Source organism: Macrotis lagotis, chromosome 8 (assembly GCF_037893015.1).
Source record: "Macrotis lagotis isolate mMagLag1 chromosome 8, bilby.v1.9.chrom.fasta, whole genome shotgun sequence".
Classification (NCBI taxonomy): Eukaryota; Metazoa; Chordata; class Mammalia; order Peramelemorphia; family Peramelidae; genus Macrotis; species Macrotis lagotis.
The window spans coordinates 54,440,210-54,463,661 of record NC_133665.1 but is presented as its reverse complement, the minus strand read 5'-3'; the positions used below and the strand labels follow the sequence as shown (position 1 = coordinate 54,463,661).

The following is a 23,452-nucleotide window of genomic DNA, read 5'->3' as shown; positions in this document are numbered from 1 at the left end:
ATGTCAAGGCTCTTTTCCTGATCTTGACTTTCAGGTATTCCAATAATTTTTAAATTATCTTTCCTAAGTCTGTTTTCCATATCAGTTGTTTTTTCAGTGAGATGTTTCACATTTTCTTCTAATTTTTCATTTTTTTTTGGTTTTGAAGTATTGAGTCCTGGTTTCTCATAAATTCATCAATCTCCCTGAGTTCTATTCTTTGTCTGAAGGATTTATTCTCCTCAGAGAGTTTTCTTACCTCTTTTTCCATCTGGCCAATTTTGCTTTTTAAAGCATTCTTCTCTTCAATAACTTTTTGAACTGTTTTATCCATTTTACCTAAGCTGGTTTTTAGCATGCTATTTTCTTCAGCATTTTTGGGGGATTACCTTGACTAAGCTGCTGACTTCATTTTCATGCTTTTCCTGCATCTCTCTCATTTCTTTTCCCAGTTTTTCTTCTAACTCCCTCATTTGATTTTCAAAGTCTTTTTTGAGCTCTGTCACAGCCTGAGTCCAATTTCTGTTTTTCTTGGAGTCTTTAGATGCAGGAGCTTGTGCTTCCCCATCTTCAGGCTGAGTATTTTGATCCTTCTTGGTCTCACAGGCAAAATATTTCTCAATGGTGTTCCTCTTGTTTCTCTGCTTGCTCATTTTCCCAGGCTGAGCCTGGTTTGGGGGTGCTTCCTGAGCTTTTGGGACACTCCCACAAGAGTCTCAGTGTGTGTGAGGCTCTGTCCTCCCTCTTGGTCTGTGAATGACCATAAAAACCCCCCTCTTCCACGTGCTGAGGTGGAGGGGGCCCCTGCTGTTCTATTGGGGGACCTAGACTGCGATCAGGATCTGAATGTGGTCAGAGCCCCAGAGTCCTGTTCCAGGGACAGAGGACAGAGCTTGGCAGTCTCTTTTCACTCCCCTCCCTAGGTTCAATGGGCTCATGCCCTGGGGGCTCCTGCTTATGGCTCTGGCTCCACCTGCTTCTGTTTCCTGGGACTTGGCTGTGCTGGCCACTTGGCTCTCTGCGTACCCTGAGGGCTGGGCTTCACGTGCTCACTCTGGCAGAGGTACCCCTGCTGTTCCCCTAATTTGTGCTCAGTGCTCCCTGGTTGGTAGCTCAGGAAACTCCCCCACTGTAGTGAGCCGAGGCTCCCAGCACCCTGGGGCTGCCTCCAGGAGGCTGAAGTTCTTTCATTCTGTCAGGCCACCCCTCTGGCAGGCCACCCCTCCAACCCTGGGGAGCAGAGCCTTTCTGCTCTTTTCCAGGTTACCTTGAGTAGGAGAACTGCCTCATTGGGTCCCTCTGTGGGTTCTGTCTCTCGAAAATTTAGTTAAAGTCCTTAGCTTATGAGTTTTATGAGAGAGTGCCTAAGACACGATCTGTTCTTGTCGCCATCTTGGCTCCGCCCCTCCACAACTAGTGTCTTAAACTGAGCATATTCTTTCAAGGAGAAAGATGGACATTAAAAAAATAAGGGACTTTCAAACTTTCCTAATGAAAAGACCAGAGCTGAACAGAAAATTTGATCTTCAAATATGATTCAAGATATGCATAAAAAAGCAAATAGGAAATGAAAACAAAATTTATTCAATAAGACTAAACTGTTTATATTCCTATACAGGAAGATGATACTTGTAATTCTTGAGAACCAAATACAATTAAACAGAGGATGTGGGTATAAATTGACTTTGATGTCATGATATAAAAATTGATGAAGGGATAAAAAAGAATTATACTGGGGAAAGAGATAAGGGGGGGAGCAGAATAAGATAAATTACATCACAAAGAGGTGCAAAGGTCTTATTACAGTAGAGGGAAAGAAGTTAGGGGTAAGAATTGCTTGAATCTTACTCTCATCAGATTTGGTTCAAAATGGGAATAATACACATATTGAGTTGGGTTTAGAAATTTATCTTACAGGGAATTAGGAAAGGAAAGGAAAAAAGGAAAGGAGGGGCTGATAGAAAGGAGGGCAGATTGAGGAATGTGGTAGTTAGAAGCAAAAAACTGGTGGGGAGGGATTTGGTAAAAGGAGAGAAAACAGTACAAATGGGGAAGAAAATAGAATGGAGAATAATGCAGAATTAATAATTATAACTATGAATGTGAATAAGATGAATTCTCCCATAAAACAGAATCAGATAGCAGAGTGGATTAAAAACCGGAATCCTATAGTATATTGTTTACAAAATACATTTTTAGAAAAGACATAAACACAGAGTAAAGATAATGGCAGGAGCAGATTATATTATATTTCAACTTGAAGTTCAAAAAAAAAAACCAGAGGGTAGTAATCCTGATCTCAAACAAAGCAAAATCAAAAGAGATTTAATTTATAAAGTTTAAGGGAAAAAACTGCATCTACCTTAAAGGAACCATAGACAATGAAATCATATCAATACCAAACATTCATACCAAGTGGTGCAGCATTTAAATTTTTAGAAAAGTTAAATGAGTTATAGTAAGACATAGACAGTAAAAATATATAATAGTGGGAGACTTCAACTTTCTGCTCTCAGAACTAGATAAATCTTCTGCAAAATAAATAAGGATAAACTGGTCAATTTGATTTAAAAAAAAGAAAGAAGAAAACCAAATTGCTGGTATCATAAATGAAAAAGATGAACTCACCACCAATGAGGAGGAAATTAAAGTAATAATTTGAAATTATTTTGCCCAACTCTATGCCAATAAATTTGACAATCTAAATAAAATGAATATTTACAAAAATATAAGTTGCCCAGGTTAAATGAAGAGGAAATTAAATACCTAAATAACCCTATCTCAGAAAAAGAAATTCAACAATCCATTTATTGAATTCCCTAAGAAAAAATCTCCAGGGCCAGATGGATTCACAGGTTAATTCTATCAAACATTTAAGGAACACTTGGCTCCAATTCTATATAAAGTCTTTGGAAAAATAGATGAAGAAGGAATTCTCTGCCTAACTTTTTTTAGGTTTTTTTTTGCAAGGCAAACAGGGTTCAGTGGCTTGCCCAAGGCCACACAGCTAGGCAATTATTAAGTGTCTGAGACTGGATTTGAACCCAGGTACTCCTGACTCCAGAGCCGGTGCTTTATCCACTGCCACCTAGCCGCCCCTCTGCCTAACTCTTTCTATGACATCAATGTGGTGCTGATATCTAAACGAGGAAGAGCTAAAACAGAGAAAGAAAATTATAGACCTATCTCCCTGATGAATATAGATGCAAAAATCTTAAATAAAATCTTAGCAAAATGGTTACAACAAGTTATCACTAGGATAATGCATTATGATCAAGTAGAATTTATCTCAGGCATACAGGGTTGGTTCAATATTAGGAAAACTGTTAATGTAGTTAATTCTATCAATAACAAACCTATCAGAAATCATATGATTATATCAATAGATGCCGAAAAAGCATTTGACAAAATACAGCACCCATTCCTACTAAAAAGACTAGAGAGTGTATGAATAAACAGATTGTTCCTTAGAATAATAAGCAGTATCTATCTGAAACCATCAACAAGCATTATATGTAATGAGGATAGGCTAGAGGCATTCCCAATAAGATCAGGGGTGAAACAAGGATGCCCACTATTACCACTACTATTCAATTAGAAATGTATTAGAAAGGTTAGCTTCAGCAATAAAAAAAAAAAAGAAATTGGAGGAATTAGAATTGGGAAGGAAGAGGCAAAACTCTCACTCTTTGCAGATGACATGATGGTATACCTAGAGAATCCAAAAAAAATCATCTAAAAAGATACTAGAAATAATTAGCAATTTTAGCAAAGTTGCAGGATATAAAATAAACTCTCAAAAATCCTCAACATTTCTATATATGACTAGCAAGACAGCAGAAAGAGCTAGAAAGAGAAATCCCATTCAAAGTAACCTCAAATAATATAAAATACCTGCCAAGGCAGACTGAAAAACTTTTTGAAAACAATTACAAAACACTTCTCACACAAATTAAATCAGATTCAAATAACTGGGCAAACATCAATTGCTCATGGATAGGTCAAGCTAATATAATAAAGGTGACAATTCTACCAAAACCAAACTACCTGTTTAGTGCCCTACCAATCAAAATTCCAAAAAAAAAAATTACTTTAATGAGTTAGGAAAAGTTGTAAGTGAATTCATATGGAGAAATAAAAAGTCAAGAATTTCCAAGGATTCAGTGGGGAAAAAAGGTGCAAAAGAAGGTGGCTTAGCCTTACCAGATCTAAAATTATATTATAAAGCATCAGTTATCAAAACTGTCTGGTATTGGCTAAGAAATAGAGTGGTGGGTCAGTAGAATAGACTAGGTGCAATAGCAGGAAATGATTATGGTAATCTGCTGTTTGATAAACTCAAAGGGTCCAGCTATTAGGATAAAAACTGTTGGGAAAATTGGAAGTGAATATGAAAGAAACTTAGATTAGAGCAACACCTCATACCATATACCAAGATATGATCCAAATGGATACAGAATTTAGAGGATAAAACATTATAAGCAGTATAGTAGCTTAATTGTCAGATCTATGGAAAGGGAAGCAGTTTATGACCAAGGAAGAGATGGAGAACATTATTAAAAACAAACTAGATAATTTTGATTACAAAATAAATAAGAAGGTAGTTAAAAAGGTAAATAGATTTTTAGAAAAATCAGATATGTATTAGAGAAGCTTTATAAAAGGAATATACATTTTTTTCTCAGTGGTACATGGTAACCACCCAAAAATTGAACATGTATTAGGGCATTAAAAACCTCACAATCAAATGCAGAAAGGCAGAAATAATAAATACATTCTTTTAGATTATGATGCAATAAAAATTAGGTATAATAAAGGGCCAAGGAGAGATAGACTAAAAATTAATTGGAAACTAATTTTAAAGACAGAATGAATCAAACAACACATCATAGAAATAACAATTTCATCCAAGTCAATGACAGTAATGTGACAACATACCAAAACTTGTGGGATGCAATCAAAGCAGTTTTTAGGAGAAATTTTATACCTTTAAATGTTTACATGAATAAAATAGAGAAAGAGGTGATCAATGAATTGGACATGCAACTAAAAAAGCCAGGAAAAAAGCAAATTAAAAATCCTCAATTAAATACAAAATTAGAAATTGTGAAAAATCAAAGGAGAGATTAATAAAATTGACAGTAAGAAAACTATGGAACTAATAAAACTAAAAGTTGATTTTATTAAAAAAAGAAATAGATAAACCTTTGATTAATTTAATTTAAAAAAGAAAAAAGTAAACCAAATGACCAGTATTAAAAAAGAAAAGGTGAATTCACTACCAATAAGGAAAAAACTAAAGTAATAATTTAGTTATTTTACTCGGCCATATACCAATAAATCTAACAATCTAAATGATATGGATAAGTATCTACAAAAATATAAATTGCCAAATTACCAGGAATGCAGGGTTGGTTCAATATTAGGAAAACAATCAACATAATTGATCATATCAATAACAAAACTAACAAATCATATGATTATCTCAATAGATACTGAAAAAGCTTTTGACAAAATACGGTATGTATTCCTCTTAAGAACACTAGATGGGGGCCACTAGAACATGGACCCTGGAGTCAGGAGGACTTGAATTCAAATCCAGCCTCAGACACTTAATTATCTAGCTGTGTGACCTTTGGCAAGCCACTTAACCCCATTGCCTTGTAAAAAACTTTAAAAAAAAAAAAAGAAAAAGAACACTAGAGAGCATAGGAATAAGTAGAGTTTTCCTTAAAATGATAAACAATATGTATCTAAAACCATCAGTAAGCATTATGTATAATGGATATAAGTCAGCAGTATTCCCAACAAGAAGAGGGTTGAAACAAAAATACCACTATTTTTCAATATTGTATTAGAAATGTTAGCTTTTGTAATAAGAGAAGAAAAAGCAAATGAAGGTAATAGATTAGACAATGAAAAAACAAAACTCTCATTCTTTGGAAATGACATAAGGTATACTTAGAGAACTCTAGATAGTCAACTAAAAACTACTTGAAACAATTAACAACTTTAAATTGCAGGATATAAAATAAACCCACATAAATCATTAGAATTCTTAGTTATTACTATCAAAGCCTAGCAACAAGAGATAGAAAGAGAACTGCCATTTAAAGTAATTATAGACAACATGAAATATTTGATAACCTACCTAACAAAGCAAACTCAGAAATTATATGAACACAATTTCAAAACACTTTTCACACAAATAATGTCAGAGCTAAACAATTGGAAAATCTCAATTGTTCATGGGTAGGCTAATAAATATAATAAAAATGGCAATTCTATCTAAATTAAATTGCTTATTAGGTATCATATCAGACTGCCAAAAATATTCTATAGAGCTAGAAAAATAGTAACAAAATTCATCTGGAGAAAAGGTCAAGAATATCAAGTGAATTAATAAAAAAAATACAGCTGTACCAGATCTAAAAGTATATTATAAAGTGTCAGTCAATAAAACTATCTGGTACTGTCTAAGAAACAGAGTGGTAGATTAGTGGAATAAATTGGGTACAAAAGAAAATTTGACAAAAATTTCTGGGAAAATTGGAATATAGTATGGCAGAAACTAAGCAAAAACCTACCTCTCATTCCCCATATCAAGAGATGGTTGAAATAGATCAAGTATTTAGATATAAAGAATTGATTCCATAGGCCAATCAGGAGAATAAGGAATAATTTACCTGTCAGATCTATGGAGGGGGGAAGAGTTTATGTCCAAACAAGAGATAGAAAATATTATAAAATGCAAAAAAGATAATTTTCATTACGTTAAATTAAGGAGGTTTTGTGCAAATAAAATCAGTGCAACAAAGATTAGAAGGAATGCAGAAAAATGAGAAACAATTTTCTCAGCTTGTGTTTCTGATAAAGGATTCATTTTGAAAACAGAAAATTAAGTCAAATTAATAAGAATACAAGCCATTTCCCAATTGGTAAATGATCAAAGAATCTGAATGGGCAGTTTTCAGATGAAGAAACTAAATTTACCTATGGTCTTATGAAAGAATGCTCTAAATCATTATTGATTAGAGGAATATAAATTAAAACAACTCTGAGGTTTTTTCAGCCTATTGGATTGACTAAAATGGCAAAGAGGAAAAGATCAATATTTGAGAGGATGTGAGAAATCTGAGACACTAATACATTGTTGGTAGGGTTATGAACTGATCCAACCTTTTTGGAGAGCAATTTAGAATTATACCCAAAGGGCAATAAAATTGTTCATCCCTTTGATCCAGCAATACCATTACTAGGTCTGTATCCCAAAGAGAGCATAAAAAAAGAAGAAAAGGCCCACATGTACAAAAAGCATTTATAGCAACTTTTTGTAGTAGCAAAGAATTAGAAAATGACAGGATGACCATCAATTTGGGAATGGTTGAACAAACTGGTTTATGAATGTGATAGAGTATCATTTTTCTGTAAGAAATCATGAGCAGGGGGGCAGCTAGGTGGCATAGTGGATAAAGCACCGGCCTTGGAGTCAGGAGTACCTAGGTTCAAATCTGGTCTTAGACACTTAATAATTACCTAGCTGTGTGGCCTTGGGCAAGCCACTTAACCCCATTTGCCTTGCAAAAACATAAAAAAAAAACCAAAAAAACAAGAAATCATGAGCAGGGGCAGCTAGGTGGCACAGTAGATAGAGCACCAGCCCTGGAGTCAGGTGTACTTAATAATTACCTAGCTGTGTGGCCTTGGGCAAGTCCCTTAACCCCATTTGCCTTGCAAAGTCCTAAAAATAAAAAAGAAAGAAATCATGAGCAGGTGGGCTTCAGAAAAGCCTGGAAAGACTTGTATAATCTGATGCTGAGTAACATGAGCAGAATCAGGAGAACATTATACACCTTAATAGCAACATGGTGTGATGATCAACTATAATGAACTTGGCTTCTCTCAGCAGTTCATTGACCAAGGATAATTCTAAAATATTTGTGATGAAAAATGATATACACATCCAGGGAAAAAAGCTATGGTGTCTAAGTGCAGACCAAATGTTTTTCCCCCTTCTTTTTCTTTTGTTTTTTTCCCCTTTAGCTCTGATTCTTCTTTCACAATATGACTAATATGGAAATATGTTAAACTAGACTGTATATGTATAACCTATATCATATTACTCATTGTCATGGGGAAGGGAAAAACACGGAACTCTAAAGCTTACAAAAAAGATGAATGTTGAAAACTATCTTGGCATGTAATTGAAAAAAGTAAAATAACATTCAAAAAAAAGAATCCTTAAAAAAATTAAAGAAAGTGTTAGGATTTGAACTCAGGCCTTTCAGCTTAAGGATAAAGAACTTGTCTATCAGTTCCTGAGCAGAAGACAAAGAGCACAGACTCCTATTTTCCTATGATCCTGGGATCCTTGCATATGAGCTCAAGTGAGAAGAAATCTCAGAGTCCACATTAATTGACCCCAGGACTTCCTCCCATAGAAGCATAATCACTTAACAATTTTTCCTTCTTTTCCCAACTGGAGGCACATTACAAGAGATGATTCAATCTAAAGTCATTCATTATTTTCAGTAATAGTTTGATTTATCTCTTCTCTGTGACTATTCATTTGTTTCTCTGGTGAGTTTTGTTCTTTTGTATGCAAGACTTAAAAAAATAATAACAAGGCATTCTTCTAGAAACTTGATTCTCTCCCTCAACCAGGCACAAATCATAGAGCATCATAGTTAGGAGGGACCTCAGGTACTAATCCAGAGCTCCCATTTGCAGAGAAGAAATGGAAGCCCAGAAAGGGAAATGATTTGCCCAAATTCCATAGTGCTAGTGTGGAGCAGAACATAGAACATGTGGTCTTTGAGTTCAAAATCCAGTTTTCTTTCTTCCCTCCCTAGGATGCTCCCAGGAGTAACCCCAAGGGCAATTCACTTAAATGAACCTGGGGTTACATGGTTGTTGTCTTCATCTCTCTCATGATACGGCTGAGCATAACCCATCCTCATCTCTGAACTAGCAGCTTTGTAACTCTGAACTAGCCTCTGCTACTCTTATGCCACTGTGTTATTTAAACCCCATGAAAATATGCATAATTCTCAATCATACATAAAAATAATACTTGCCATGCTCATACTAGGTGGCCAGCTATCACCACATGTGCCTATCATCCTCACCTCCTTTGGTGAGCCAGACCAAGATTACAAATCAATAAAATGGGAGATAAATCACAGAACTTGTTTATTAAATGACCTACTAGAAATGCGTCATTTCTCTTGGGAACATAGTCCCTTTATTTGTGCTTATAAACTATTTATTTTTATATTTTAGATCTTTTTGGTATCAACCCATTAATTGTACAAGCTCCAGATCATACATGGATCATAGGATTTCAAGTTTGAAGGAATCTTGGAGATCAGCTAGCCCAAACCCTTTAGCAGAGCAAAATGAGACTCAGAGAAGGGAACCTCAAACTTATATCTAATCTAATCCCCTCATTTTAAAAAGGATGAGACTAAGGCCTAGAGAGAGGTGACTTGCCCAAAGTCATAGACCGGTAAAGTATAGATTTAAGTCTATGTCTTCTGATTCTAAGTTCATTGCTGTCTCCATTCCATCATGCAGGAAATCTCAACCTATAATCCACAGGGTGGGGAGAGAGAGAGAGAGAGAGAGAGAGAGAGAGAGAGAGAGAGAGAGAACAAGAACAGAACATAATGTCACCATGATTTTCTCAGAGGTTTAGTGAAAGGCTTTGAGTTTGAAGTTAGAAGCCAGTCCTGCTTCTCCCACCTACTAGTTATGGGATCACAGACATATTGCTATCCTTTCTGGATCTCACTTTGCTCATCTACAAAATGAGGATAGTTATGCTTGTATGACCTACTTCACAGGACTTGGGGAAAGAAGATGTCTTGTAAACTTCAAAGTGCCCTAGAGCTAAGTGCATCATCTCTTATCACTATTTCTTATTATTAGCAGCCCAGCTTTCTTCCACCAAAGTCCTACTTCAGATAAAAAAGAAGAAATTTCTCTTCCCAGCCTATACTGTTGGGTCAGAGGCAGTCACTGACCAGCAGCTAAGCACATCCACCTGACCCAGTAGAAATACTGAAGTAGCTGAATGAGCGAGAGCTACTTTGAAAACCCCAAACTTGGCAGGATGGAACATGTCCCATCTCACGCAGAATGTAGGCCAAAGCTGGGCAGATCTGCCCTTGTATGAGCCACTCTCCTCAGTTTTTGGCAGCTTCCACTCACTTCTCTTTCTGCTTCCCATAGCAACAAAGAAAAACAAACTCTACCATTATGAAAGATTTGCCAAGTAAACCCTTGTCGTAATTGATGTTCTAGATTAGTTACAGTCTTCAGGTACAGCTGCAGGATTTAGTTCTCCCACAGTGTCCCCTGCTGTTTACTTGCAAAAATAATTTGGGAAAAGGAGGACATTTTGTGGGGAAATTAAAATGTCTGGGGCTTTTATCTGAAGTGCATTTTAATGCATTAGTGATTTGTACATAGTAGGTGCTTAATAAATGCTGACTGAATGAACACTAAATCATCACTCAGCTTCAGGGAATGACCAGAAGCCCAGAGTTCTATATGATCAATGAGATTTTAAAAAAAAATTTTTCAGTGTGTAGAAGGAGCAATATAGTCCTACTGAGAATGCTGTCTGGTGACCTGACACTGAAAAATTATCTATCCACCCTAACATGCCCAGAGGATGTTCTGCCTTTCTTAACATGATAGAACCTCTGGCATGATTCTCTTGATGGAGACTAGAACTTAAAGAATGTCAGAGTTGAAGCAGATCATGGAGACCATCTAATCTTTTTACAGAGGAGAAAATTGAAGTACAGAAAGGGACAGAAAGGTACAGAAAGATTTGCTTACAATCACAAAGTATGGAAGATTCCAGTCTAGATTTGGGTTTCCTGTCTCTTAGCCTAATCTGTCTCTACCACATCACACTGTCTCTAATTCTTGCATACTGTATCCTCTTAAGCATTATAATACGTATGATTTATAGTCTTCATTTCCTCTGAAAAGCCTCAATTCCCTTTATGAGTATCATCCCATTTTTCCTTACCTAATCCTGTGAGATACCCTACAGAAAGGATGGTTAGTGTTCTTCCTATTTAACTGATAGAAAAATAAACCCCAGAGAATTTGAGTGAACTGTCCACAATCAGGAGTCTCTCAGCTAGTTCTTCTGACCACACTTTAGTCCATTCACTTCTGCTCTCCAGGAGACTACTGAAAGTAACAGATGAGTCTTAACCACATCCTGAAGGAAATTAAGCCTGGCATATGTCAACCCGCAGGCCTGCCACATTGCCAGAATATAACCATCATGGTGCCAGAAGGTATTATGGGAAAAGGTTAAATCATGTCTTTCTCTCATCTCTAATAGAGCTGGCATGATTACATACTATGAAGATGATTTTGAGATGACTTATTCATCAAGGACATGGGTAGAGCTACTATACCTCTGCTAGGTCCTTGGCAATGGGAAATATGGGACAATGGGACGAGGAGAAATGGACAAGGAGAGAGAAGAAAGCCAGTGATACCAAAGGGATAGGAAACATAGAGACCCTGCCCCTGAAGAATGAACTCAACCTCTCAGTTCTCCAGGAAATTCTCTAATACTAGAAATTGCATAACAATTGCCTATCTACATTGGTAGAGAAATTTTCCTCACTAGGACTACATCAGTGAAATCATAGATCTGTCCTCCCAATGGAAGGTAGGACACATGGTACATAAATGAATAAAAACTAGATAAATGCATGTGTAGATAAATACAAATAATACAAACTAGAATCCTTTCTCTTAAACCTTGAGGTCAGAGACCATGTCTTTTCAGTCTTTAGTCACTTAGCACAAGGCATTAATCTTTGCTAAAAAAAAAAAAAATATGGGGGAAATAGATGGAGTTCTCTGTGATCAGAGGAGGGGAGGGATTGAAAAAGACTCAGAGAAGGTTTAGAGATGAGTCTGGAATTAGGTATGTGGCCTCAGACACTGACTAGATGTGTGATCCTGAGTAAGTCACTTAACCTCTGCCTCTGATTCCTAAATTTTAATGTGAATAGTATAGCAACAGACTTATTTGTGAGGATCAAATGAGATAATATTTGTAAATTGCTTAGTAAGCACATAGTTGATAGGTGCTTTATAAATGATTATTCTCTTTCACTAGTTTCCTTTTTATAGAGTTGGTACTTGAGCTAGGAACCATCTAGAACTTTTGTGAGCAATCTTGTTGATGAATTGAAGGAAAACCTGAATTTTTCTAGTACAAGCTCTAAAAGTGAGATTGGTGACTGTGTAGTCTTCAGCCACCTGAGACTGATGGCTTTTGTGTTTTTTCTTCCTAACAGACCTATGAGCAAAATGAATGGATATTCCACCTGGCTGGCAAGCTCTTAGCCAATGACCCAGACACCCTCTCCCTGATTGCATTCAATCCATTCGAAGGCAAGGACCCACCCAGGTAAGACCCTTCTTAGCAATACAAGTAGGGACCTTCCAAATTTCACATAAGACTCTCAGAATATATTGATCAGGGTTTATTTTCCAGAGGTCCTCATTCACATTGTTCACTCCAATGAATGCATTTCTATCTATGTTGTCTCTTCAAAGGCCAGAAAAGTGACTTTTCCCATACTTTCCCCAACTCTGAGTACAGTGTGATGAATGGTGGGTACTCTTATAATAGGAGACAGTAAGCACAAAAAAGTGAGATGTGTAGATAATTTCCACATAAATTATAATCAAATTTTAGCCTCTTTGAACTGAAATTTATGAGTAGCTTTGCTGAGAAACAGAATAAACACAGAGTTCTCCCCGTGTCCTTCTTTTAGCTGCTTAGCTAGAGGAATCATCTCCATTTGAAGAGATCAAAAAGCTACAGAGCAGAAAAGAATGGTTAAGTCAGAGTCGATAGGGTCTTAGAAAGAACTCCCTCTCTAAAAGACTTTCCTGTCTTCAAACCAAAATCTTTTCTTTGCAACATCAGCCCATTCATTGCTCCTGGTTCTTCCCTGTTGGGGCCAAATAGAATGAGTCTCATCCTTCTGTCTGGCAGCCCCTCAAAATTTGAAGTTATATCTCTGGAAGATGGAATTTTGCCAGAAAATACATATTGTGTCATAATTCAACAACTCTACCATCAGTCCCAGAATAATTTAAAAGTTTTAGAGCAGCTCTCATTGAAAACACTCAAGAATATGAACTTATTTCCCATCTGCCTTAATGAAATAAATCTTAAAGATTCATAGATGTAGAAATGGAATGGACACCAGAGATCACATGTGAGGAAAAAGAAGCCTAGAGAGTGGAGGCTACTTATCCAAAGTTACACATATGAGTGCCAGGATGCAAAGCCAAGTCCAAACCTAAAACTTTTATATGGCATTTTTCCTCATTTGATCCTTATGTCAACCCTGTGAGGTAGGTTGGAAATGAGAAAACTGAGACTGATTTGCCCAAGGTCACAGTGCCAGAAAGTGTTTGAGATTTGAATTCACATTTGGGTCTTCCTGACTCCAAGTCCCACAGTCTGTGAGCTGCCTCTGGCCATCTTTTCTCTCCTGAGCTGCCTCTGACTTTGCCTCCAGCAATGACCAGAGAATTTGACTCATTTATCATGAGACTGACAGACAGTAGACTATCTGCTCATTGAGGGGGAGGGATTGTCTCATTGTTATCTTTTCCCCCAGCATCAAGGGTAGTGTTCAGCACACAAGTGCTTAATTAACGTTTGTTGAGTTGGATCTCTTCCCTGGGACAGGAGACTTTCAAGATAAAAATTGATGAAGGCAGTAATCCCAGGAGGCTCACTCTATAGTGACTTTTTGGCAGGACTCGAAGTAATGAAGCCAGCCATTTGAAATCTACAGACTCTACTAGAGTCTCTAACTAGAACTCAAGAGACTAGAGTTCAAGTTTAGTTCCTGCCATTGAACACTGTGTGCATCCTACAGTGGAAAGGCCTGGTCTGGTGTCTTAGGACATAGGTTCATATCCTAGAATACCTCTGTGGCCTTGGTGTAATTTCTCTTGCCCTTGCTTTCGTCATTTCTAAAATAAAGACCACATTGGACTTGACAGACTCTAAATCTATAGTCCTATGACACTAAGGGAGTTTCTCTCCCTGAGTTTTAGTCTTTAAAACCCCTTCTCGTTCTAACATTCTGCTGACCACATGCCAGTAGTTACGGGTCATTTGATCCTGATGTCAGGAAAAATATACAGCCAAGGATAGTGGTGCCAGCGTTTATTCCAGTTGTATATGTCCTCAGGCTCTCCTCTTCCATAAGATTAGTAGAGTTCAGTGGTTTATTAGTCCTACAGGAAATAAGTTTGATAATAACAATTAACATCAATTACCCACACAAGAAGCAATGTCTATGAGGTAGGATTGCTGTTACATGGTGATTAGTGCTTTCAATCTTATCCTTTATTTTCCAATAGAGAAAAATGTTAAAGAAAAGGTTGACTGTCAAAAACACAGTAAAGAAAGAACAATTAGCAAATCCACAGGTTGTGTTTTTATATAATTTCTATTCCAAAGAATAATACTTAAATAAAGTATTTGGTCGCTGTTACTGCCAGTAAATGAAAATGTGTTTGGTTTCACCAGTCTTGTGTTTCATATCAAGGAACCCAGTTTGGCACATGTATTTTCCTGTGCTAATAGCCCTATAAAAGGCAAAATTCTTTATTTTAACAAATAATTTATCTTGGAAATAGTTGACCAGAAGCACAATTGATTATTTTACAAATTATTCTTCCCTTACTGCCCATATTAACTAACATTTGGACTGCAGCCATATTGTAGGTACTATAACTTCACAATGAGAGTTTGTGTGGGTCAGTCTGTAATAATCGCTTCTTCCCCAGTCCTCTCCTCCCATTGCAGTACTGCTAGTCATTCAAAACCTAGTTCAAATCCCACTTCCTCCAGGAACATTTCCATGTTCTTTACTAGTAGGAAATTATTTCCCAGCAATCTTGGACTTTAATATAACGTTTTTATGCATTTATCTATTTTATATTATAATTATTGATTTATGTGTCATAAGCCTCCTGTGTCACTGAGCTCCATGAACACAGGAAATGTGTTTTATTCAACTTAATTCAATTCAGGTAGCAGATGCTTTGTAAATATCGCTGAATAAATTAATGAATGATCTGTGAAATCAAAATGATTAATGATTCACTAAATTGCAAAATGTTGTTGTTCCAAACATTACTTTGCCTCCTTATTGATGAACCATGTATGGCTTTGTTTTGTTGAATTTCTTGAAAGCATTTCTTAAACACCTACTTTGTGCTAGGAAATAAGTTAAACATTGGAGGTACAAACAGAGGCAAAAGCAGCTTCTTCCCTCTAGGAGCTCACAATCTAATGAGGGAGACAAGAAGCAATCAAAAAATGGACAAAGAAGCTCTCTTCCCCTCTGTTTCATAAAGAAAAGGCAGCCATCTCATATACCATGCCCTTGTCTTCCCTCCTTTGCCAGACAGTCAGGTCCTACAGCCACAGGTCTGAGATGCATAGCATATAATCCATTGCCAAGAGACTCACAAACAAAAGCAAGGTCCATAAAATTCCATTTATTATTTCCATTTATTCCATGTTGAATCTGCATTTTTGGTTAATATTGTACTTTGCTGAGTTCTCCAATCAGATCTGTTACACCTGGATAATGATTCTTGCAGGCCTTCTATTAATTATTTCCAGAAAAGTCACTCTGGGATATGTCAGCAGTGTCCCTTGCTAATGCAGGTTACAACTTTACAGAGTTCCCAAACCTGATTAGCTTGGTCAGTGTTATTTAGATAGACCATTGAGGATTGCTGCTAGGGAATTAATGTGGTCTCCCAGGACTCTAATGTGCTGTAGGGAATAGGCTTCCCTGGCAGTTTCCTGGGAACTGAATGACATCATCACACTATTTCAACTCCATCCTTAGCATCCTGGAGCCTGGGGCCTAAGTATCCTTATGTCAGAACTGGAAGGCACTTTAGAGCTCATCTCATCTAATCCCTTTCCTGGAAGATAAGGACAAACAAATGGTAAATAGCAGAGTCAGGATTCAAATTCATGTTTTTTCAACTGCAAATCCATTACTCTTTCTACTGCTTATGCTGGCTTCTCTGGAATCTGCAAAGCATACAACAGTGCTATGACCTCAGAAATGTTTAGGGGGAATAGCCACCATTTGATATCACTTTCTGAGGTACCCTTTTGATTTTTGTGGCCTTTTTTTTCCTGGTCTTGGGAATGTAGCATTTGAGTGTTTCAGATCCTCATTCCCAGGGGCTGTCCTGCTTATCAGGCTTCTGAGTTCAGTCAGTACCCATCTTCTACCCTCACCTCAAGCTCATTATCTGTTAAGTGTTGGTAGGAACTAAGAGACTGAATATAGACCAGGCTTAAATCTGACATTAACTCTTAGACACCTGAAAGTACCAAAAAAGTTACATATTCATAGAAATCGTTAAAAGTGGCATATCAACATGTACATTACCTGGGTACCCTCTGGATGATTCAGGACCTGAAGGCTAAAAACCATTGTTTCCTTTTACTCATTTGTTAGAAGATATCTCCAGGAAATTCTCTCCTCAGGAACCATACATACTCTCTTCCACAATATGCATGTGTTGATTCTCAAGGTTCACTTGGTCTAAACTCTTGATTGAGAGACAGCATCAACTCTTTCTGAAGATCATTAATATCCTGATACCACCCATGTCAGTGCTTTTCTTAAGGGAAACTATAGAGGGTTCTTTTTTTCTTCCCTCTACAAGTATCTTCTAAGTATTACAGGGCAAGAACAAGAAATATTTTTTTAATTGATGAAGAGCAAAGTGACCCTTCCAAAAAAATCTTAGTTTGAGAACCGAGAGTTGAAGCCATAATGTAAAGTTTTTAATCACATAACAAATATTTGATAAGTCTGTTGTATGAACCAACAATTTCATAGTGGGAATAAGATAAGTCTGTCAATAACTATGACACAAAGGAGAATATTATGAATATATTACAAGAGAAGAACAATGTGTTTTACTAGTTTAGAGAAAGGAAGAATCCCTTCCAACAGCAGAAATCAGAGAAAACTTCATAGACAAAAGGCATTTGATTGGGTGTTAAAGGATGGATAGAATTTTTTTTCAGGTAGATATCTGAATGGGGAAAATGGCATTCCAGGAGGAAGGAACTGTCTGAGCAAAGACAAGAAAATAGTCCATTTTAACTGGAGCAAATGCAGGAAATGAAGCTGGAAAAGAAGAATGGGTAGGTGTAGAGAGAGAGTGGTATTGGAAGAGACTTTCAATACCAGAATTTTATTCAGGGATGATGATAAATGATGAAGATACTTTACATCTGTTAAATACTTTTTCAGTTTATAAATTCCTTAACATATTTTGTGTCTTTTGATCCCCACAACAGCTGTGTGGTATAAATGGAGCACATATAATTATACCTACTTAATGTAGATAAAGAAACAGTCTCAAAGGGATAAATTGCTTGCATTAAAGTGACATATCAAGTAAGTCTCAAAACTAGGACTCAAACATAGCTCTTGTAATGCCAAATTTGGTGCTCTCTTCCTGTGTCCATTCTCCCATAGGTAGGAAGTAGAGAATCACTGCATGCTTTTGAGAAAAAGAATAGTGTGGTAAGTCCTGTGCATTAGGAAGATATGCTGTGTGGAATATTCTCTACAATTTGGTCTTAGTTTGCTTTTCCAGCCTAATCTCCCATGACTCTTATATATATTTCTTTTGTCATTTACTAATATTAATAGGAAGTAGCTTGAATAAAGGCATTGATACACCTACTTCTCATGCTTTAAAAATAGAACAAAGATAAGAGGAATAGCTAAGATAATGGATGATTATCAGGATCCAAAATGATCTTGACAATCTAGAATATTGAGCTGAAATCTAATAAAATGAAACCCAAAATGGATTAAAGCAAAGGCTTTTATTTGAAATCAAATAATTGACTTGAAATATCCAAAAATGGAGAAAAGTGATTAGATAGCAATTGTTCTGAAAAAGACCTGGTTTTTTAGCAGGCTGCAAGTTCAATATGAGTCAACAGTGCAGTGTGGCCAACAAATAACTGTATAAGAAGAGCATAAATTTGAAGCATAGGATCACCCCATTGTATTCTGCCCTTGTTAAACCTCATTTGGAATATTATGTAGAGCTCTGGTACTGTGATTTAAGCATATTAATAAACTAGAGCCTCCAGAAGAGAGCAATCAGAATGGTGAAGAACCTTGAGTCCATGTCATACAGGGATTTGTTGAAAGATATAAGTGTGATTACAATAGAGAAGACTCAAAGAAAGGGTCAGGGGTAAAAGGGATGGGAATATAGCAATCTTCAATATTAGAAGCAGATGTTAAATTTGGGACAGGGAGAATTGTCCCAAAGGGCAGATCCATGAATAAAGGGTAGAAGCTGGCCAAAGAAATCAATTTAGGCTTTATTTTAGGAAAACTGCCCAACAATTACAGTTGCAAAAATGAAGTAGAATGCCTCAAGAAGAGATCGTCCTGCTCAGTGAAGGTCTTCAAGCAGGAACTGGATGACCAGCTATGTTACAATAGAGATTCATCATGTCAGTGGTAACTGGGTGAGGAGGTTCTTTCCAGTACTAGAATTTTATACTTTTGTGATTCTTTGGATTAATTAATATATACTTCTGACATCTACTAGCTATGAGAACATAGGCACTTCACTTTACTTCTAAGTATTTCATAGGTCACTCTCTAAAACCTATATAAATATATATGTATATGAATTTATAATTATATATATAAATGAGTTGCCAGTCTTATCATTGATTAGAAGGAATATTCTCATCAGGAGTTGTATACACTGATTATATCACAGGTCTGAGCCAAAGAAAATATTATTAATAATAATCCAACAACATGCATAGAACATTAATAAGGGGAAAACTAGTTGGAGGTCTCAAGATATACTAGAAAAAGTTTTGGATTTAGAGTCACAGATACTGCTATCTACTTTGTGGGTGATCTTGTAAAAGTTACTTAATAAGGGAATGAAAGAGAAGAGGAAAAGGAAGACTGGTGATCAGAGTCTGGTCTGGAGTTCCAAGATTCTCAGTTAGTTCCTTTTTAATATTTTGACCCCCCAGTGCACTGCTGAGTTCCCTGAAGTCCTAAGCAATACCTGAAAAGGGTCAAGACTTCCAAGCAAGGTTTTATAAAGGGAAAGTCAACCACTGGGGAAGCCATATTTGTGACTCCACTCTTAGCCACTCTCTAGGGAGGGGTGCAAAGGGAGGTTATTAAGCATTGAGTTGAGAAGTTGTACAAGCAGAAAGTGGAGTGCTTGAAAACCAGAGATGTTTTTCATTCTGTCTTTATAATCCCAACCCCTTAATAAAGTGCCTTGCACATAAATGCTTATTGGATTGGATGAAGCATGTGTGTGTGTGTGTGTGTGTGTGTGTGTGTGTGTGTATGTGCACAGAATCACATGTGTGCATGTGGAATGAAAAGAAATGAAGGCTATAATAGGTTACATAGGGCAGTGACTTCAGGGTCAGCTTCATATTGATACTAGCATCAATGTTCTGTGTTTCAAGCCACATGCTGTCCCTTGTCCTCTGACACATTCATCTGAGCTATCACAAAATCATAGATTTAGGTCTGAAAGAAATGTTTGAGGCTGCCCAACCCATTGTGGCCAAACTGAAATTAAATCCCAGGTCCTTTAATTTAAAATTAGCTCATTCCACTTTACCATGTTCCGTGTTGTTAATCTCCAGCTCCGCCTTATCTAACTTTTCCTCCTGGACGCTGAGAGCAGTGACATGTCCCTGTGTGAATTTCTCTGACTTCACCTTGTACACCTACTGAAATGAATCAATAGATTTAACTTCTCTAAGATCACATAGTTAAAACTCAGACAAATATACCAGAATATTTCAAGAAATATTGAGAATGAAACCATTTATACAGCCTATCTCTTAAAAATATGTTTATGTTTTAAAAGATAGATGATCTCACTGATGTTAGGAACTCTGGAGGTGTTCCTCCATCAATGAGGACTATACTCTATCCATGTGTCATGATTTGCCATGGTCAAAACTTTTATCTGGTAGTCAATATCTAATAATGGACATCTCTGAACTTAGAGCTGGCCTTTGTATGGCAAAAAGAGTCTAGGGTCCCCTAGTAGGGGAACCTTCCAAGGTAAGATAAAATCATAAATTTATACATCTAGAAGGAACTTTATAAGATCATTCAATCCGATCCCCTCCTTTTACAAAGAGAGAACTAAGGCACAAGAATAGGAATTAATATTACCAAGGTCAAGTCATGAGTCAAGTACATAGCTGACTTATCTAGTCTAGCACAATTTCCACTATTTCTTCTAAAGGATAACTTTTCTTCAGGATTTTATGTCTGACTGTGAATTACCATGACCCATAGGGGAATGAGGTAAGATCCAACCTTAACAAGATCATGAATTCTAACTCTTCCTTTGCTCCCATCACCTATTCACTAAGTGCTTTACTAACATCCCCTTGTCCCTGTCAGTATGCAATTAGACAGTAAGGAATGTCTGAAATTATGATTCTTGTGAGCAAGACACCTCTCAGTGACTTGGTAGATAAATATGTGTGTCTTACTTGAAACCCAGAAGCCAGATTTGGGCTCGGGTACTCCTGGCTCCAGGGCCAGTGCTCCATCTACTGTGCCACCTGGCTGCACCTATTATCATCATCATCATTATTATTAATTATTTTTTATTTTAATTTTAATTTTTTTCTCTTTACTTTATCGCTCATGCAGGTCTGTATTTTTTGGGGGGAGGGGGTATTATGTTTACTCTTAAACAAGAATATTTTAGTAATATTAAAAAAAAACATCACTTGTACAAAAATAAGAATAAAAAAAGAACTGTATGGCTAATGTCAAAGGCTATATATAGATTCAAACTTTCCTAATTCTAAATTTGGCCATTTGTGCTATGAGGCCTCTCTTGCTTCTGATCAATGATGAAAAATATCAGTATATAAAGCACAGTTTCAAACAACTACTGTTGTTTTTAAACAAGATACTATATAAAACAGATCAGGGAACTGAGGGGAAAGTCTTTATTGTGCCTCACCAATTCATACCAAAGATCTTCTATCCAGATATTTCAGTATTATTATTAATAACAGCAGTAGCTCCCACTTCTGTAGAGTATTAAAGTTTACAAAGCTCTTCTCTCATGCTAATCCTGTGAAGTAGATAAAGCAGATTTTCCCATTTTACTGTTAAGGAAACTGAGGCTTAGAAAGGTCAAGTAGGTTGCACAGGTCATCCAATTGGTAAGGCCTGGAGGTGTAACTCCAACCAAGTTTGACTCTGCCTAGTTTGCTCTTTGCATTATACCTTAATGCCATTACTTGACTCAGGATGGTCCTGTTTTTCAGTAGCTAGGTAGAAAAATCTTCATTCCCCCCCCCTCTTGATGCCCCTTTCTAAAAGAGGATTTTGAGACTTAATTATTTTCATTCCTTGCTAGACTAAATAATTAGGGGAAGGGACTGTTTCACATAAGGATGTGAAGTTCCGACTTCATGGATTTTATTCTGCTAATGGAAACTCTACACCTCAAATAGCCAAGGGACTTTCAAAATGAGTTAATGCTTCAAAATGAAATTTCTTAGGCTGATGTTTGTAGCTTTCTTTACATCTTAAAAAAAGGTAGCTTTTTTTCCAAGTGTGATAAACTTAAAATGAAAAACAGGTGACTGATTAAAAATGTGAACATTGTTGAATGTGCAGCTTAATTGGGTGTGAGCCAGTAGTTGATGGAAATGGATATTTATAGATGCTAAATGTGGCCAACAAGGCTACCCAGTGGATAATTCATAATACTGCTACCTATCATAGATAAAATTTACCATCTCAACTTAAGGAATGAGAGTATGCTTTAGAGTGTTATGCCAGCAACAAAGTAAAAACAAAGTTGATTTTTTAAAGACTTTATTTCTACCTAAACAGTTATAGATATGTACATAGAATTTCTGCCTTTATAGAAAGGGTGCTAGAGTTACTCAAGCTACTAGTCACCAAAGCATTAGATTTTGAGAAAAAGAACTAACAAACAAAAACATGAGTTCAAATCTCAGTACCTTAGAGATCTCAGCTTGGCCTTGTGCTGTTTAACACTGTTATCAATGACTGGGTTAAAGACAAAGATGGCATTCTCGTTGGATTTTCAGAAGACTTGAAACCAAGAAGGACAGCTAACATACTAGAGGATAGAATCAGTAGTTAAAAATATTTTGATAGTCTAAATAATTGGGTTAGATTGAGTAAGATGGAATTTATGGGGGGAATGTATAATCATACACAGGTTCAAATAATCAACTTCATAAGTATAGATGGGGAAAATATCGTGAGACAGCAGTTTATCTAAAAAGAAATAGGTGTTATAAATTGGACTATAGCAGTGTGGCGTGATGTGATGGCCAAACAATCCAGGAGTGAGATGAGGAAAGTCCTCCTGTTCACAGCAGGAGGACTGTGTTCACTTTTGCTGCCAAAGTTTCAAGAAAGACATCAATAATCAGAAAAACACTGAGAGGAAAGTAACTAATCAGCACTTTGCATCTAAGATAAAGATGCAAGATACAGAGAAGATAAAAGGAAGGATTTGGGGAAGTTTAGCTTGAAGAAGATATAGAAGGATTGGTGATAACTGTTGTTAAATATTTCAAGACCATCACATGGAAAGGGAGTTAGACTTGTTCTGTTTGATTCCAAAAGGTCAAAGAGAAATAACAGGTAGAGGTGAAAAGTAGCAGATTTAAGCTTGATGTCAAGGAAAACCCCCCTAAACACTAAGGCTGTCCAAAAGTGGAGTAAGTTGCCTCAAAAAGTGGTCACTTCCTCCTATTTGGAGGCCTTCCCGAGAAGCCCAATTCACTCTCTGGTGAATGGTAGTTGAGCCAAGATACCCACAAGTTCTCTCCAGACTCTGGGATTCTATGGTCTCCGCTCTTCTAATTCATGACTCCTGTGTTTTTGGGACTATCATTTAGTGTCCCTGAGCCTCATTTTCTTCATCTATCAATGTGTGGGGGAGGGTAAAGTGGATGATCTTTATGATCTCTTATGGTCCAAAAGCCCAAGTTTACAAGGTACACTGCTACCAAAGAGAGTGTTAGCTTCTTCTAAGTTATGGATTCTTGCTTATTCCTCCCTAAATGGAAGGAATGAAAGGAAGGCCACAGTCTCCTAGCTAAACTTTATCTCTTAATAATAGATAGTATCCAGAAAGCAATTTCTATTCATATCCATGTCTTCCAATAAAAAGAGAGTTCAAAATAAATGTTCTGTAGCATTTTGCTGAATTGGGGGGGGGGGGACAGGATTTTTAATAGTTCATAGTTCTCTAGTACCTTGTTTTGCAAAATGCTTTATTCCCAAAACCCTGTGAGGCAGATGGAGGCAAA

At 36.7% G+C, this 23,452-nt stretch overlaps 1 protein-coding gene across 3 annotated transcripts in view; it reads left to right on the top strand.

Moving 5' to 3' along the window:
- Positions 1–23,452, top strand: part of LOC141495598 (lipase maturation factor 1-like) — a 702,841-nt gene that overhangs the window by 662,804 nt on the left and 16,585 nt on the right. For all 3 annotated transcript variants that reach the window (XM_074197124.1, XM_074197126.1, XM_074197125.1), the window contains exon 8: positions 12,321–12,433. In XM_074197124.1, the coding sequence (XP_074053225.1) occupies positions 12,321–12,433 (113 nt within the window). The remainder of the gene's footprint in view (positions 1–12,320; positions 12,434–23,452) is intronic.